Source organism: Oncorhynchus gorbuscha, linkage group LG07 (genome assembly GCF_021184085.1).
Source record: "Oncorhynchus gorbuscha isolate QuinsamMale2020 ecotype Even-year linkage group LG07, OgorEven_v1.0, whole genome shotgun sequence".
NCBI lineage: Eukaryota > Metazoa > Chordata > Actinopteri > Salmoniformes > Salmonidae > Oncorhynchus > Oncorhynchus gorbuscha.
The window spans coordinates 56,865,064-56,884,232 of NC_060179.1; the positions used below are offsets into that span (position 1 = coordinate 56,865,064).

The 19,169-nt window shown below is 43.2% G+C and overlaps 1 protein-coding gene across 4 annotated transcripts in view; it reads left to right on the top strand.

Moving 5' to 3' along the window:
• The window catches only part of ca10a (carbonic anhydrase Xa), a 345,076-nt gene that overhangs the window by 58,025 nt on the left and 267,882 nt on the right, over positions 1–19,169 (top strand). For all 4 annotated transcript variants that reach the window (XM_046356874.1, XM_046356875.1, XM_046356876.1 and 1 more), the window contains exon 3: positions 923–997. In XM_046356874.1, coding sequence (XP_046212830.1) covers positions 923–997 — 75 coding nt within the window. The remainder of the gene's footprint in view (positions 1–922; positions 998–19,169) is intronic.

The following is a 19,169-nucleotide window of genomic DNA, read 5'->3' on the forward strand; positions in this document are numbered from 1 at the left end:
GGACAGCTCGGTTATAATAGGTTATAATAGTGGAAACCACTGACTCACTATGCAATGTTCATTGACTCTGGCATCCAGGGTGGTGTTTACTTCCACTTCATTTTACATCGGAAGGGGAAAAGCAATCTATCATTTGGAGAAACCAGTCAGCGGCCAGTCAGGATGGTTAAGATCCATTTTTGGGGGCCGTATGCTGTTCGACACCCGCAGGGAGGTAAAACTTCAGACTTTCTGCCAGACGGGTAGCTGTTGATTGTCCAGTTGATTGCCTGGGAGAAAAGAAGGTTTCTGCACTCCTGTGTCCATCCTCTCTATGTAATTGAACCTGCACCTATTCTAGCGGTAGGCTAGACCACTCGAAGGGGGTATAAGAACCACCCACCACCCCGTACTTCCATTACGCAGAGGTAAGGCAGGGCAACCTCTAGCCCCTCCATTAAGCCTTCCTTCCCAGCGCAACCGAATGAACAAAACAAGTTGAGGTGTAAAAAGCAATATCCCCAAAGTTCTTCTGGTAATTCTGGGTCTCAACCCTCCCTTTTTAGCGGGACCTTTACCTATTCACCTCAATTATAAAGTCCAGCTCTCCTCTAATCTGGGCTTTTTACTGTGCACAACATAACAGAATGCATTTCCAGACTAATGCCCGAGGATGGTGTGTGTGCGTGTACCTACACTTGTATACGTACGAGTATGTGTTATGTGTACGTGCACATGTGTGTAGGATTTCCAATCTCGTGTTCTGTTTGTTCTCTGCCTGTCTTCAGGGAGAATTTGTTTGCCAAGGCCTCTTCCTGAAGAGGTTGGCTGGAAAGGATAAGGATCAACATGGAACATGAAGGAGTAGAGTCAGCAGGTGTTGTCTCCAATTAACATACATCTGATTGACATGTATGTTCTCTGTTTCCTTCCTCTCCGACAGCTCAGCCAAATGTACCTAAAATACATGAGGGATGGTGGGCGTACAAGGAGGTTGTTCAGGGGAGTTTTGTACCAGGTAAGAATCCTTATACTGTACTGTGTGCAGTTAAGACTGCTGTTTATTTTCTGTAAGGTTGATTGTTTAAATGTGAAGTGTGAAGAACATTGCATATTTTCTATTTCATAGCTCGACAGACTACCTTGCCACAGGCCCTGTTTTTAATGCTTACAAGACATTCGTTGCCTTTGTCATGTAGTTCATGTTGTTTGGTTGCTGATTGACTGGCAGGTGTACAAGGGCCTTTCTTTCTACCTCGTTAATTTCCCACTATGTGTACCCGTCAGCCCAATTATTTCCTAAGATTGTACTTTTCTGCTGCTGAGCTGTTGAGGGCTTTCGATGATGCCTGCAAGTGTGTGTGTGTGTGTGTGTGTGTGCTGTGTTAATGCATGCCTTTTATTAAAGCCTGCGGATGTGTTATTTTATATGAATGTGTGTGTGTGTGTGTGTGTGTGTGTGTGTGTGTGTGTGTGTGTGTGTGTGTGTGTGTGTGTGTGTGTGTGTGTGTGTGTGTGTGTGTGTGTGTGTGTGTGTGTGTGTGTGTGTGTGTGTGTGTGTGTGTGTGTGTGTGTGTGTGCGCGCGTGCGTGTGCGTGTGCGTGTGTGTGTGTGTGCATCAGAATGCATTTGCATGCTTTTTTTATTACACCTGCAGTTGTATATGTGTATATGTCACACAAAATAACAGCTGGGAATCAACTGTCAGCGACTGAGGAGCGCTGTGTGTGTGCGTGGACGTAAGTGTGCGCGCGAGTGTGTCTGTTTGTCAGAGACACATCGTCATTGCAATGCTTTATCTCCAATATAATGTCAGTGCCCCTGTCCTGACAGGCCTTCCTGCACCACTAGCCAATCAACAGCAGCCGTCACCGCTAATACACTAGTCGTGATCCCCCTGTGCCGGCGAGGGGAGGAGGTATGGTAATCAGACGTTTTACGCCCTACTCTCCCAGGTCTCTGCCATAGAGGAGCTGATAGTAGCCGATAAAGATTTAAACTTTACCCCGTGCGAATGAAGTGACATTACTGAGCTAGGGTGTGATAACCCTGAATCGGTTGATATGGCACTGTGGTAGTTAGAACTAGGACCACAGGGAGACTGTGGGGAGTCGGTCGGTAGTGTTGTTATGGATATTATTGTACCTGTTCAACTATTTTCATGGATAAAACGGTAGCTGTTAACATTTTGTATTAGTATTTGGTTTGACTAATTCCTAAGTCCCTTTCTGTATTCCAAATCATGTCTAGAGCATGGAGATATTAAGTCCCCCATCTATGTCTACTCATAACCAACTGCAAGACGTCCTGGTCCTGGGAATTCGCAGGGTGCACATTGTATTTGATCTGTTTAGTTTTTTTAAACCCAGCTCTCTGATTCTGTTAATGATTATTCATTGATTAGTTACTTCAGGTATTTCGCTACACCCGCAATAACATCTGCTAAAGATGTGTATGTGACCAATAACATTTGATTTGATTTGAGGTTTGCTATTGCTGGGCTGTTACAAAAATGCGCACTCTGATGGGTCCACTCCACCGGGATTTTTGAACACTGTTGTACAGTAGGATATTTGTAAAAGCTAACGTGATCCCATGTTGTAGCCTTATGTCACATAACTGACCTTATATAATATAATGTGCCCTTTCTAAGCTACCCCAATTAGCTTTAGTATTTCCCAAAGGTCAACGAGGACCATTAGTATATGCCTCCTTTTAATCTGCTCTGGGGAGACGATTATCCCAGCCACAGATCTAGGATCAGCTCATTATCAGTAGATCCTAATGCTAACTATCAGAGGGGGGAACCTTAGCTCAGCGTCTAGGGCCAACTCCATCCTAGTCATTCAGTGTACCGTCATCTCTTCAGAGAGCATTGAGAAGCAGCTCTTATTGGCACAGTATGGAGTTAAAGGTCATTTGAGATCATCAGCTTTGAGCATCATCTGGGGTCATTCCAGGAAGCCCGGCCCGGATGTGGATTTTGCTGTTTATTATTGTTGTTTTTTTACACAATTTTCCCCTCTATTCTCTTTATCCCATTTCAGCAGATTTTCTTGTTGATCCTGCTGAAAGATTATTTTAGAGGAGATAAAGCCTGTGCGGAATGGCTGGTTGCTGTGAGCTAGCGTTAGGGAGGGAGGGAGGTAGAGAGGGGGGGGGGGGGCTTGGCAGGATCCAAAGCGGTGGTTGAACCATCTTGAATTGTCATGCTGGGATGAAGAGAGCTTCATGTGGAACAGGTAGCATGCTGTTCAGCAAGACAGAGGTGTCAAGATGAACATGTGGTCTCAGGGTGAGAAAGGGGGTTGCATGAAAGTGACTGGTTAACACTCACTCCCTTCCCTTAACTGAAATGACTATCATTTCAGAAATCTCAGTTTATCTCTTGGTCCAATTTCTCTTCTTTTTCTCTCGCTTCCTCTACTTTTTCTCTCCTTTCCCTGTCCACCCCCCCCCCCCTCTCTCTTTCTCCGCCCTCTAGTTCTTTAAAATATCCCTTCTCTGTCCTGTGCCACTGGAGCGAGATGCGAGGTAGATAGAGAGAGCGATGCGACTCAGCTGGCCTGGCTAGCTGCTGGTTGTCTCTCTGATGTGTAGCTGGTAGGCATCTGATGGTTCTCTGGTGTGTAGTGTTGGACTGTGTGCTCCTGCACAGACCCTCTCCATGACAGGCACTGGACTAATGAGAGAGAGTGGAGATGGAGAGGACCGGGAGCGAGAGTGAGAAAGAGAGACAGAGAGAGAGAATGACAATGAGGATGAGAGAGAGAGGGGGGGGGACAAGAAAGAGGGGAAGGAGGGTGAGAGGAAGAGACGAGGGTGGGAGATTGAGAGATAAAGAGGAAGAGATGAGGAGAGGCAATTATAACAACCATACAACTATGAACTAGACATGTGTAAGCAGCTTTCACCAATTCAGTGCTATTAGGTCTTTAAGGTCCATGAAGCGAAACAATGGAATCCATCTTCTTTTTCCTACTCTGCACTTGCAACAGTGTAACTATGTACCCCCAGATGTAGCACCGGCTTTTCTGCAGTGGAAGTCTTCTGAATTACTGCTCCACTGCTTAAATGATAACAAGTCATGGAAGACTCTTGATCTGAAAAATATCAAATATGAGAAATAATCAGACAGAAACAGACAATCAGTATGGTCTGTTGTTGAAGCGTCAAACTCCGTCATCTTTTTTTACACAGTTAACTATAGCACTTTCAATTCTTCATTCCCTTCTCTCTAAAAGTCGGATTTAAAATCCACACTTCTGTTTCGAATAATAATAGTATAAGAGTTCGTTTTCTTTGAAAGGAGGGGATTGATTAACAAATGAAAGGTTTCTTCAGCCTTACTTGAGTCTCGGTACTCAGAGACAAGGAGGATTCGCCAATTACAGGTTTCTGAGCTACCGTGTCCAAAACCCGGCTTCCTGAAAATCCCTTTAAAGCCTTTTAACTTAATTCTCCAGTTAAAGGGCAATTCCGATGCTTTTCAACCTTATTTTTACCATCTCCAGCACCAACCCAGTGTCTACATATGTGAAAACAATGTGTTTCTATGATCTGTGGTTAAAAATATAAGAATAAAGGTCCAAAACAATGCTGCTGTGACATCACAGGGTAGGATTAAACGTTTTTAAAAACACAGTGATTTTCAAAACCTGCCATGAGTTTTTAGGTATTTTCTTGCTCCCCACTTCACTGCGAATCTCAGTGTTTTTTAAAATCACTGTTTTTAAAATGTTTTAACTTTTGATGATGTCATCAGGTAGATGAAATGCACCGTTTTCACATATGTAGACACTGGTATTGTGCTGGAGATAATGAAATGAGGTTGAAAAGTGGTGGAATTGCCCTTTAAGCCCTTTCAAAATCACTGGCCGCTGCTAATTGTTATATATATATATATATATATATATATATATATATATATATATATATATATATATATATATATATATATACATATATATTATGTAAGTGTGTGTGTCTGGCAGATAGTGAGTGCTTCTCCGAGTAACAGTCTCTGATCGAAACTCAATTAAACAACACAGAGACGATCCACGAGGGTGCGGCAACTTTGCAACCTGCGCTTTATTGGGGGAAAATTGATATCCTATAGCACTTTGCCAGCTTCTTTCTGCTAACAGGCACTAGAAGGACTAGCAAAGGGACAATGTGCATTAAAGATCCTTAGTGTTGAAACACTGTTAGGGGCTGTTGGAGGAACAATGTTGGCTGTTTTGATTGGATCAGTAGATGGGGTTTTGCATTGTGACTGGACCATTAGATGAGGCTCTGCGTTGTGATTAGTAGTGTTTTTACGATACCAGAATTTTTACTTCAATACCGATACCAGGTTTAGTATCACGATACTCGTTAACGGAATGATACTCAAAGTTATACCACGGCAAAGAAAAGAAAGCAGTTTAGCTTTCACAGAATAACAGAATAACAGAATAACCACTGGGCTTTATTTTTCATTTTTTTACATTGAACAATATGTTGATGACTGGTTGAACAACTAAAATAACACATAGTATATCTTATATTCTATATTCAATTTCTTTAAAAAATAAAACACCATATTAAATAACAGAAGCTAATCCTACAGTATCCCTATGCAAAACCTTATCTGAGACGCAGAGCATGCAATAATTTTACAATGACATCTAAACTGTTTTAAAATGTCAGGGTAATTTGCTAATCTATGGCCATAATATCTGGTCAATTTCATTCATTAGACCTATGATTCATTATTCATCTACAGTGCCTTCAGAAAACATTCACACCCCTTGACTTTTTCAACATTTTGTTGCGTAACAACCTGAATTTAAAATGGATTAAATTGACATTTTGTGTCACTGGCCTACACACATTACCCCATAATGTCAAAGTGGAATCATGTATTTAGACATTTTTACAAATGACTAAAAAATGAAAAGTTGAAATGGCTTGAGTCAACAAGTATTTAACCCCTTTGTTATGACAAGCCAACCTGGCCTGGCCTGATTCAGACAGTCTCCGCTGAACAGTTGGTGCTGAGATGTGTCTGTTACTTGAACTCCGTGAAGCATTTATTTGGGCTGCAGTTTGATGTGCATTTAATTCTAATGAACTTATCCTCTGCAGCAGAGGTAACTCTGGGTCTTCCTTCCCTGTGGCGGTCCTCATGAGAGCCAGTTTCATCATAGCGCTTGATGGTTTTTGCGGCTGCACTTGAAGAAACTTTCAAAGTTCTTGACATTTTCCAGATTGACTGACCTTCAGGTCTTAAAGTACTGATGGACTGTCATTTCTCTTTGCTTAATTGAGCTGCACTTGCCATAATATGAACTTGGTCTTTTACCAAATAGGGCTATCTTCTGTATACCATCCTTACCTTGTCACAACACAACTGATTGGCTCAAACACATTAAGAAGGAAATAAATTCCACAAATTCACTTTTAACAAAGCGCACCTGTTAATTGAAATGCATTCCAGATGACCTCATGAAGCTGGTTGAGAGAATGCCTAGTGTACAAAGCTGTCATCAAGGCAAAGGGTGGCTACTTTGAAGAATCTCAAATATAAAATAGATTTAGATTTGTTTAACACTTTTTTGGTCACTACATGATTCCATATGTGTTATTTCACAGTTGCGATGTCTTCACTATTGTTCTAGAATGTAGACAATAAAGACAATACAAATAAACAAATATATGAGTAGGTGTTGACTGGTACTATATGTCATTGCCACTCAAAAACCATTTGAATTGAGTTTCCAGTTGAATAACATTACAATGAAAAAGTCATGTGTAAAACTGCTTTTCATGTTGTTTTACAACTAAACCTCCCTTGCACTGCACTGCTTTGTAACACATTTTGCATAGTTGTTTTGGTGGGCTGACCTTTACCATCTGCTCTGTAAGCAGTTCCAAAGTGTTCTCACAGTTCCCTTCTGGAACCATTTGGGTCATCAAACTGCCCGCGTGGAGGTATGATGTTTTCGTTAGAAGAAGCCATGCTGTCGGAATTTTCTCTCCCCTCTGGCTTGCTTCTCAAAAGCTGCTGGCGCTTTGTCATCAGCATGTGCAAGCACAAGTAGCCACTAGCCTGGCTATCTTACTACTGCAAGGGTTATGACGGTTATGGAATTCTGGGTAACGATTAAAATGTCAAAATGATCTACGTCATACAGTACGTCATGAATACAGCAATGCTTTGGTGACACCCCTGCGTAAAAAACTAATGGTTTTGACTCTGGAACTTTTGGGAAGTTAGCTTTTCCTTCTGACTGTGCCGTTCTGCTCGTAAAATTAATACCAACTTTACCCAATTCATGTAAAAAAGAGTAAATGCTATTGGGTAAACGATACCTACTTGAATGTAAAGTTGAATACTCCTTTCTCCTAAAATTAATGCATTAAAATGATTATAAATATATTTTTCATAGTTCACAGTTATTGTCCGTTATTGTCAGTTACACGATTACACAATAATTGTGCCAGCCCTAACTACAGCCCCCTTAAGAAGATTCAGACAAATGATTAGACAGACTCGATCCTCTCAATCCCTATATGACGTGAGACACATTTGACAGAAGTACCGGCATTAACAAAACTTCTAGTACCAGAATCAAAAAAGTACTGACGTTTTGGAATATCGTGCAACAGTAGTGATTGGACCAATAGCTGTGGTTCTGCATTGTGATTGAAGCAGTAGCTATGGTTCTGCTGAGGACAATTATGGCCCATTGAGTTCTGATGATGATGGGGAAGTGAGTACCAGGCTGCCAGCACCAGGCAAGAGTGGAATTTAGCCAAGATACAGTCAAGGTGTGGAGGAGGACTGTGGGTTTAGATGTTAGTTTAGGAAAGTAAACATATTAATGTATTATCTCGTACAGTGTACAGCTGAAGTCGAAACTTTACATACACCTTAGCCAAATTCATTTAAATTCAGTTTTTCACAATTCCTGACATTTAATCCTTGTAAAGGATCACCACTTTATTTTAAGATTGTGAAATGTTAGAATAATAGTAGAGAGAATGATTTATTTCAGCTTTTATTTCTTTCATCACATTCCCAGTGGGTCAGAAGTTTACATACACTCAATTGGTATTTGGTAGCATTGCCTTTAAATTGTTTAACTTGTGTCAAACGCTTCAGGCAGCCTTTCACAAGCTTCCCACAATAAGTTGGGTGAATTTTGGCCCATTCTCCCGACAGAGCTGGAGTAACTGAGTCAGGTTTGTAGGCCTCCTTGCTCGCACAAGCTTTTTCAGTTCTGCCCACACATTTCCTATAGGATTGAGGTCAGGGCTTTGTGATGGCCACTCCAATACCTTGACTTAGTTGTCCTTAAGCCATTTTGCCACATCTTTGGAAGTATGCTTGGGGTCATTGTCCATTTGGAAGACCCATTTACGACCAAGCTTTAACTTCCTGACTGATGTCTTGAGATGTTCCTTCAATATATCCACGTAATTTTCCCTCCTCATGAAGCCATCTATTTTGTGAAGTGCACTAGTCCCTCCTGAAGCAAAGCACCCCCATAACATGATGCTGCCACCCCAGTGCTTCACGGTTGGGATGGTGTTCTTTGGCTTGCAAACCTCCCCTTTTTCCTCCAAACATGACGATGGCCATTATGGCCAAACAGTTCTATATTTTTATTCATCAGACCAGAGGACATTTCCCCAAAAAGTACGACCTTTGTCCTCATGTGCAGCTGCAAACCGTAGTATGGCTTTTTTATTGTGGTATTGTATCAGTGGCTTCTTCCTTGCTGAGCGGCCTTTCAGGTCATGTCAATATAGGACTTGGACTTACTGTGGATGTAGATACTTTTGTACCTGTTTCCTCCAGCATCTTCACAATTTCCATTGCTGTTGTTCTGGGATTGATTTGCACTTTTTGCACCAAAGTACGTTCATCTCTAGGAGACAGAATGAGTCTCCTTCCTGAGCAGTATGACGGCTGCGTGGTCCCATGGTGTTTATACTTGCTTAATATTGTTTATACAGATGAACGTGGTACCTTCAGGCGTTTGGAAATTTCTCCCAAGAATGAACCAGACTTGTGGAGGTCTACAATTTTTTTTCTCAGGTCTTGACTGATTTCTTTGGATTTTCCCATGATTTCAAGCAAAGAAGCACTGAGTTTAAAGGTAGGTCTTGAAATAAATCAGGTACACTTCCTATTATACATTTTCTACTTAAATATGTTGTGTCTGTAAGCATAGAGTTACATGTTTTGTAGCTTTTGGTAATAGCCGGTTGTCTGTAATGGTGGCTTTTTCTGCCAGTTCAATGGAATCCAATTGCAGGCAGGAATCTTTGTGGATTATACAGTATGAGATTGTTATGCGCTAAGCTTGCCTGCTACTCTGCTATGCTGTCTCAGCCTGTCTACCAATCTCTGCTGCTCTCTCTCTAATGATTCTGTTTGTGCCAATCAATCCAGACGTTGTGTGATACCTGTATCCAATGATGTGTGTTGGGTTATGTAAGACCCACGGTAGTCACAACGTACAAAACAGCTGAAATGGATCGACACCGGCTCACACAGACCTTTCACTTCTCTTATATCTTGTATGCTCTACTTAGCTAGGGGGTTGGCAGACACACACACACACACACACACACACACACACACACACACACACACACACACACACACACACACACACACACACACACACACACACACACACACACACACACACACACACACACACACACACACACACACACACACACACACACACACACACAGATAGACAGGGCCACAGAGGGTGGAGACAGATGGGGGTAGAAGTCAGTCCTAAGCTCCTTCTCTCTTCATACTTTACTGGGGGATACACACACAAATCCCTCTGATTAACCCACACACAGATAGTTACTGATTGATAGAGATTATTCATCGGATGTCTGTGTGTCTCATTGCTGCTGTGTAGGATTTTGTGGATATTGGGACAATAGAATGCTCCAAACTGGACTCAGTGTGCATTCTTGACTTGAACAGCCCTCCAGAAACACAATCAGATATACAATGAGGGGATCCCTGCAATATACCTGCAACATAATGTGACTCGTTGTCAGTTACTGCAGCCTTAGAGGAAGAGAACATTCACTATGGCTGATTCTCCCATCGTCAGTGAAAGGCATCACGGCGCACGCCACACACACACACACACACACACACACACACACACACACACACACACACACACACACACACACACACACACACACACACACACACACACACACACACACACACACACACACACACACACACACACACACACACACACTGCAGTGACAACTGTGGGTATTAAGTGGTGGTGTGACCTCTACTTTATTTACCCTCTACTGACTGACGGAGACAGACAGACAGACAGCATGTAGTGAAGGGCAAGGAGATGGAGGGAGGAAAGGAGAGGAGAGTAGATAGAGGGGAAGGAGGATTTTTACCAATCTAACTACATAACAACTTAATGTTAATAATTTATTTATATGGTAAATCTTTTGATAAACAAGTTGAATCAAGATGTAGCCTAGGCTTATTCACAATACAGGTGAATGCATCTTCAATGGGAGTTTGTGCATGCATTGAGTTATTAAGCTTGTTTTGGCTGATTTCATGGGGCTACAGATGAAAAACAATCTGTTTCCCTTCCATTTGGGACTTATTTTATTGTACTGATCTTCTTATATAAAAGTGTGTGCTGTCTCTTTAAGACCCATGACGTCCTTCACACAGTTAGAAGCTCAGCAAAGATGAGAGATGTGAGGCAAGCGGGGGAGATTAAGTGAATTCATAAAGTTTTTGGTCACAACCAGTTTGGAAATCTGCAATATTTAGCATATTCTCACAAACTCTTTACTAGGGTAGTACATTGATGTTAGCTTCAGCTGTAAGCTAGCAAGGAAAGTTAGCCTACAATGCTCGAAGCTAACAGTATATTCTTGCATTGTAAATTGTTCTAGCCTGTAATGGACATTGTTTTGCGAACAGTAATGAACAGTTGTTTCACTTCTACATGTCGTGTTGCATTATTCAAGTGTGTTATCTTCCGTGCAGCATGAGTGGTGATGCATCCCAAGACTCCCAGTAAGTGCGGTGGTTCCTCGGGACCGGCTAGAGCTGGCAATGAGTAAGTGGAGCAGGCACGGTGCACTCACACGATAAGGGGACATCGGCTGCGCAGATAGACAGACTTGATCCTCTCTCTATCAGTAGACACGTTTGATAGAAGTACCGAAAGTAACAAAAATTCTAGTACCAAACCATTTTTCATGTGGTTTGGTACGGGGTCCCCTTATAGTAAGAGTGCACTGTGCCTGCTCCACTTAGTCATTGCTAGCGCTAGCCTGTCCCAAAGTTTCGGTATACTGTGCAACACTAGTATGAGATGAGGGGTGAAGAAAAATGGGAAGAGGGTAAATGAATGGTAAGGACAGGCCTGGAAAGTAAAGGTGACTGAGGAGAAAAAGGAGTATCTAAGTTGAGCATAGAAGATATAAGAGAAGTGACAGGAGGGTGGGGGAGAGAAGTGGAAGAAAAGTGGGATGAGAGGAGTGTAATGGAATAGAGCATCACATAGTGGAGAAGAGAGAATCAGAGTGAAAAATAAATAGAAGGATGAATGGGTGAATGAAGGAGACGTAAAGTGGGATTTTAGAGAGATGGAAACTCTCCAGGCTGGAAATATGATACATGATCCTCTGTTCGCCTTCAGTGAGGGCCAGTGACCGTTTTCTCTCCTTTTAAAAATCCCTCCATTCCACACCTCCCCAAATCCCGCCATCCCACTGCCGGGATAAAGCCATGGCCAGCTGTCAATCACACACTGTCATCTTATAGGGCAGAGGGAGGATTACCCTGGTTCACATGACAAGGAACAGGAGTTTTCCTCAGGCCATAACTTGCACTCCAAGATGGCATAGCAGTTCAGAGGTCTTTTGTCCTCGTCTGGGCGTGTCCCGTATATATATACTGTATATATATATTTACAACTTTCTTTACAATATGTTTTATTTTCATTAAACTCATCTTCAAAACACTCTCCTGCAACCCGCCTCACCAATGTATATATTTTTTTAAAGAAAGTATTATTTACCTCAAATCTGTAATCCTCCATAGAAGCTAGCCAGAAGCTAGCCCAGAAGCTAATCCAGAATCTAGCCAGAAGCTAATCAGAAACTAGTTAGCTCCTTTACTGGCTAATCGTTAGTATTCAGCTAACCACGGTTTGTGGTCATCAGTTATCCTTTAGCACGAAAATCTATCGCCAGTTTTGTACGGCGCGGCTCAGACCGGAACATACCGGGCCTATTTTTCTCTCCATGTCACCGGATTTCAACCGCTAACTCTGGACATTTATACCTGGATCTCGCAGCTAGCTAGCTGCTATCCGTGTAACTATCGGCTTACGTCGATTCCAGAGCAAACATAAATTATTCCGGAGCTAGCCAGCTGAAGAGTTCCATCAGTTACTGCCAACGCAGAGCCCCACCGGGCCTTCACAACTGGATTACCGACATTATCTACCCGAGGGAGTTATCCAACAATTTGAACTTCTACTTTTAAAAATCCACCTCTCTAAAAACAAGTCTCTCACCGTTGCCGCCTGCTATAGACCACCCTCTGCCCCCAGCTGTGCTCTGGACACCATATGTGAACTGATTGCTCCCTGGAACATGCTTAACACCCCAGACATCCTACAATCTAAGGTCGATGCCCTCAATCTCACACAAATTATCAATGAACCTATCAGGTACCTCCCCAAAGCCTTAAACACGGGCATCCTCATAGATATCATCCTAACCAACTTGCCCTCTAAATACACATCTGCTGTCTTCAACCAAGATCTCAGCGATCACTGCCTCATTGCCTGCAATGGTAATGGGTCAGCGGTCAAACAACCTCCACTCATCACTGTCAAACGCTCCCTGAAACACTTCAGCGAGCAGGCCTTTCTAATCGACCTGGCCGGGGTATCCTGGAAGGATATTGATCTCATCCCGTCAGTAGAGGATGCCTGGTTATTTTTTTAAATGCCTTCCTAACCATCTTAAATAAGCATGCCCCATTCAAGAAATGTACAACCAGGAACAGATATAGCCCTTGGTTCTCCCCAGACCTGACTGCCCTTAACCAACACAAAAACATCCTATGGCGTTCTGCATTAGCATCGAACAGCCCCCGTGATATGCAGCTGTTCAGGGAAGCTAGAAACCATTATACACAGGCAGTTAGAAAAGCCAAGGCTAGCTTTTTCAAGCAGAAATTTGCTTCCTGCAACACTAACTAAAAACTTTTAAAAAGTTCTGGGACACTGTAAAGTCCATGGATAATAAGAACACCTCCTCCCAGCTACCCACTGCACTGAAGATAGGAAATACTGTCACCACTGATAAATCCACTATAATTGAGAATTTCAATAAGCATTTTTCTACGGCTGGCCATGCTGTCCACCTGGCTACTCCTACCCCGGTCAACAGCACTGCACCACCCACAGCAACTCGCCCATGCCTTCCCCATTTCTCCTTCTCCGAGCTGCAAAATCTGGACCCCTACAAATCAGCCGGGCTAAACAATCTGGAGCCCTTCTTTCAATCTGGACCCCTTCTAGCCTGTTCAACCTCTCTTTCGTGTCATCTGAGATTCCCAAATATTGGAAAGCAGCTGCGGTCATTCCCCCTCTTGACCCAAATTGCTACAGACCTATATCTATCCTACCCTGCCTTTCTAAGGTCTTCGAAACCCAAGTCAACAAACAGATTATCTACCATTTCGAATCTCACCATACCTTCTCTGCTATGCAATCTGGTTTCAGAGCTGGTCATGGGTGCACCTCAGCCACGCTCAAGGTCCTAAACAATATCTTATCCGCCATCGATAAGAAACATTACTGTGCAGCCATATTCATTGATTCATTGATCAACTCTTGATCAACTCTGTCAATCACCACATCCTCATCGGCAGACTCGACAGCCTTGGTTTCTCAAATGATTGCCTCGCCTGGTTCACCAACTACTTCTCTGATAGAGTTCAGTGTGTCAAATTGGAGGGTCTGCTGTCCGGACCTCTGGCAGTCTCTATGGGGGTGCCACAGGGTTCAATTATTGGACCGACTCTCTTCTCTGTATACATCAATGATGTCGCTCTTGCTGCTGGTGAGTCTCTGATCCACCTCTACGCAGACGACACCATTCTGTATACTTCTGGCCCTTCTTTGGACACTGTGTTAACAACCCTCCAGGCAAGCTTCAATGCATACAACTCTCCTTCGGTGGCCTCCAATTGCTCTTAAATACAAGTAAAACTAAATGCATGCTCTTCAACCGATCGCTGCCTGCACCTGCCCGCCTTTACAACATCACTACTCTGGACGGCTCTGACTTAGAATACATGGACAACTACAAATACCTAGGTGTCTGGTTAAACTCTCCTTCCAGACCCACATCAAACATCTCCAATCCACATTTAAATCTAGAATTGGCTTCCTATTTCGCAACAAAGCATCCTTCACTCATGCTGCCAAACACACCCTTGTAAAACTGATCATCCTACCAATCCTCAACTTCGGCGATGTCATTTACATAATAGCCTCCAATACCCTACTCAACAAATTGGATGCAGTCTATCACAGTGCAATCCGTTTTGTCACCAAAGCCCCATATACTACCCACCATTGCGACCTGTACGCTCTCGTTGGCTGGCCCTCGCTTCATACTCGTCGCCAAACCCACTGGCTCCATGTCATCTACAAGACCCTGCTAGGTAAAGTCCCCCCTTATCTCAGCTCGCTGGTCACCATAGCATCACCCACCTGTAGCACGCGCTCCAGCAGGTATATCTCTCTGGTCACCCCCAAAACCAATTCTTTCTTTGGCCGCCTCTCCTTCCAGTTCTCTGCTGCCAATGACTGTAACCAACTACAACAATCTCAGAAACTGGAAACACTTATCTCCCTCACCAGCTTTAAGCATTTACATTTACATTTAAGTCATTTAGCAGACGCTCTTATCCAGAGCGACTTACAAATTGGTGCATTCACCTTATGACATCCAGTGGGACAGTCACTTAACAATACCAACTGTCAGAGCAGCTCACAGATTACTGCACCTGTACATAGCCCACCTATAATTTAGCCCACACAACTACCTCTTTCCCTACTGTATTTATTTAATTTATTTATTTATTTTGCTCCTTTGCACCCCATTATTTTTATTTCTACTTTGCACATTCTTCCACTGCAAATCTACCATTCCAGTGTTTTACTTGCTATATTGTATTTACTTCGCCACCATGGCCTTTTTTTGCCTTTACTTCCCTTATCTCACCTCATTTGCTCACATCGTATATAGACTTGTTTATAAATCAAATCAAATCAAATTTTATTTGTCACATACACATGGTTAGCAGATGTTAATGCGAGTGTAGCGAAATGCTGGTGCTTCTAGTTCCGACAATGCAGTGATAACCAACAAGTAATCTAACTAACAATTCCAAAACTACTGTCTTATACACAGTGTAAGGGGATAAGGAATATGTACATAAGGATATATGAATGAGTGATGGTACAGAGCAGCATACAGTAGATGGTATCGAGTACAGTATATACATATGAGATGAGTGTGTAGACAAAGTAAACAAAGTGGCATAGTTAAAGTGGCTAGTGATACATGTATCACTAGCCACTAGACTGTATATTTGTTTTACTCCATGTGTAACTCTGTGTCGTTGAATGTGTCGAACTGCTTTGCTTTATCTTGGCCAGGTCGCAATTGTAAATGAGAACTTGTTCTCAACTTGCCTACCTGGTTAAATAAAGGTGAAATAAAAAATAATTTAAAAAAAGCCCTGGACAGATAGTTTCCTGATTGCGTCATTGGCTCTGTCTAGGGCCTTTCATAACTTTGGTAGCTCAAACGTCACCAACTATCAGCTATAACAGCTATTATGCTACTGAAATATCTAAATAACATAGATCATGAAGCAAATCAAAGCCTACAGAAAGTGCAGTCCACTATGATTATACAGGACGTTCCAGAAGACCATCAGCAGTAACTAGTTACTTTACTAACTAGTTTAGCCATACTGAATGTATGCAATAGAAAACCTGGTCGCACTTTGTTTAAAGTTACACATATGGGGCACTAATTTGTAGCATTTATAAGGACTTTATTCAGTGTTTTACTATTCTCACACTATACAACTTGTATTACTCGTTTTTCATTAGTTACATCCTTATTTGCCACAATCAAAGCATATCAATAGTAAGGTGTGAATTAAACATGCAACAGACATTGTATTTGGAGTCTTAATAAGGGATGATAGGTGCAGAGTACACTAACAAAACAAAAATAAAGGTTCCTTATTCTCCTATGTAAACTAAACACATTTCTCCTTAATAAGGTCATTATTTCTACAAATGAAGGTTACCTATTCTGAAGTAAAGAATCACAGTTGCATTTTAGTGGAAACAAAACAGAGTAAATACCTCCTGCGTACATGTTTATTTTTTTTGTGTACAATATTTTCCGAACATGGAATTTTTTGGCCTGGCTAATATCATAAAAAAGACAGAGGCATAGAAAATTGCATTACTGTGAATCACTTTCTTTTAGTGTGCATCTGCTCCACTCCCCTCCAACCACACACATTCAGAGCTTTCTCAAAAGTATTCAGACCACTTGCCTTTTTCCACATTTTGTTACATTACCTTATACTAAAATAGATTAAAATGTATATTTGTTCTTATCAATCTACACACAATACCCCATAATGACAAAAAAAATGTTTTTTAATTTCTGCAAATGTATATAAAAAGAAAATGAAATATCACATTTACATGAGTATTCAGAACCTTTACTCAGTACTTTGTTGAAGCACCTTTGGCAGCGATTACAGCCTCGAGTAGTCTAAGGTATGACTCTACAAGCTTGGCACACCTGTATTTGGGGAGTTTCTCTCATTCCTCTCTGCAGGTCCTCTCAAGCTCTGTCAGGTTGGATGGGGATCGTTGCTGCACAGCTATTTTCAGTTCTCTCCAGAGATGTTTGATCGGGTTCAAGTCCGGGATCTGGCTGGGCCACTCAAGGACATTCAGAAACTTTTCCTGAAGCCACTCCTGCATTGTCTTGGCTGTGTCCTGTTGGAAGGTGAACGTTCACCCCAGCCTGAGGTTCTGAGCGCTATGGAGCAGGTTTTCATCAAGGATCTCTCTGTACTTTGCTTTGTTCATCTTTGCCTCAATCCTGACTAGTCTCCCAGTCCCTGGCCTGATTGGTTGAGTGCTGCAGAGATGGTTGTCCTTCTGGAAGGTTCTCCCATCTCCACAGAGGAACTCTATGTGACAATACAGAGGCGGATGCAAGATGCAAGCAACAATGGTTTACTGAATACAATTTATAGCAGCAACAGGACAGACAGACTGTACTCAGACGGAATCCGACCCAGGGACTAGAGCGCATCTTCCAGTGATAGCGTGCTGAGAAATCCAGGGGAGTGTGTTCGTATGGGAAGGAAGGAGCACAGCAGATAATCCACACAAGGGCGGCGAGAGATGAGCACTGACACACGACACAACCTCAGGGAAGTAACAACACAACCTCAGGGAAGTAACAACGATCTGACAACAAGAAACACTGGTTACAGAACATAGAAAGGGAAGATAAGTGGTTCCAGCTGGCGCAGACAATCAGGCCGAGATTGGGAACCACGCCCACACAAACACGGGAGAGAGAGAGAGAGAGAGAGAAAGAGAAAGAGAGAGGGAGGCAGTGGATTCATGAACCGTGACAATACCCCCCCCCCCCTAGGAACGCCTCTTGGTGTTGCCAGGCGAATTTACCTGTCGATTGAAATCATCGATAAGGGAGTGATCCAGAATGTCCCTAGCAGGTACCCAACTTCTCTCCTCCGGGCCGTAACCCTCCCAGTCCACCAGGTACTGGAATCCGCGTCCCCTCCTTCTAGAGTCCAAAATACGATTGACAGAAAAGGTGGGTTCCCCATCAACAAGTCGTGGCGGCGGGGGAACCGGGACCGGCGGGTTAATGCGTGCCTGAAACACAAATTTTATTTTAGACACATGAAATTAGGATGAATTCTCCTATATGCCGGAGGAAGCTTGAGCCGGACCGCCACCGGACTAATGATCCTGGTGACTCTGAACGGGCCGATAAATTTGGGGGCAAGCTTGTTCGAAACGGATCGGAGTGGAATGTTCTTAGTAGAAAGCCACACTCTTTGGCCAACGACGTATACCGGAGGCTTCGACCGGTGGCGATCGGCCTTAGCCTTGGTGCGCGCCCCCACACGGAGAAGAGTCTCACGGGCTCTGCTCCATGCGTGATGGCACCTCTGGATGAAAGCGTGAGCGGAGGGAACAGTGACCTCGGACTTCGTACTGGAAAAGATAGGTGGCTGGTAACCTAAACTACACTCAAACGGAGAGAGACCCGTGGCTGCCACTGGCAATGAATTGTGAGCGTACTCAACCATAGAGAGTTGTTGACTCCAGGAAGAGGGATTCTTAGAAACCAAACATCGCAACACTCTCTCCAAATCTTGGTTGGCCCTCTCCGTTTGACCGTTGCTCTGGGGATGAAACCCTGAAGACAGGCTGACACTTGCTCCCAGTAACCTACAAAACTCTTGCCAAAACTTGGACACAAATTGGGGCCCCCTGTCAGAAACTACGTCCATCGGCAGGCCATGTAAGTGAAAGACGTGATCCACGACAGTTACCGCTGTCTCCTTGGCAGATGGTAATTTAGGCAAGGGAATAAAATGAGCCGCCTTCGAGAACCGGTCCACCACGGTCAAAACAACCGTCTTGCCCTGGGAGGATGGAAGGCCGGTAACAAAATCTAGCGTGATGTGGGACCAGGGTCTCGAAGGGACCGACAGCGGTTGGAGTAATCCATCTGGGGGTCGATTAGAAGTCTTCCCAGTGGCACAAACCGAGCAAGCCAAGAAGAAACTGTGAATGTCACGAGCCATCAGTGGCCACCAAAAGCGTTGCTTAACCAAAAAGCTAGTGCGGCTGACTCCTGGATGACACGCTACGTTGGAGCAATGCCCCCACCGAATAACATCGGACCGACACCCCTCCGGCACAAACAACCGATTAGGCGGGCAACCGGGCGGAGGCGTGACCCCTTCTAAGGCCGTTTTGACCCTCGATTCA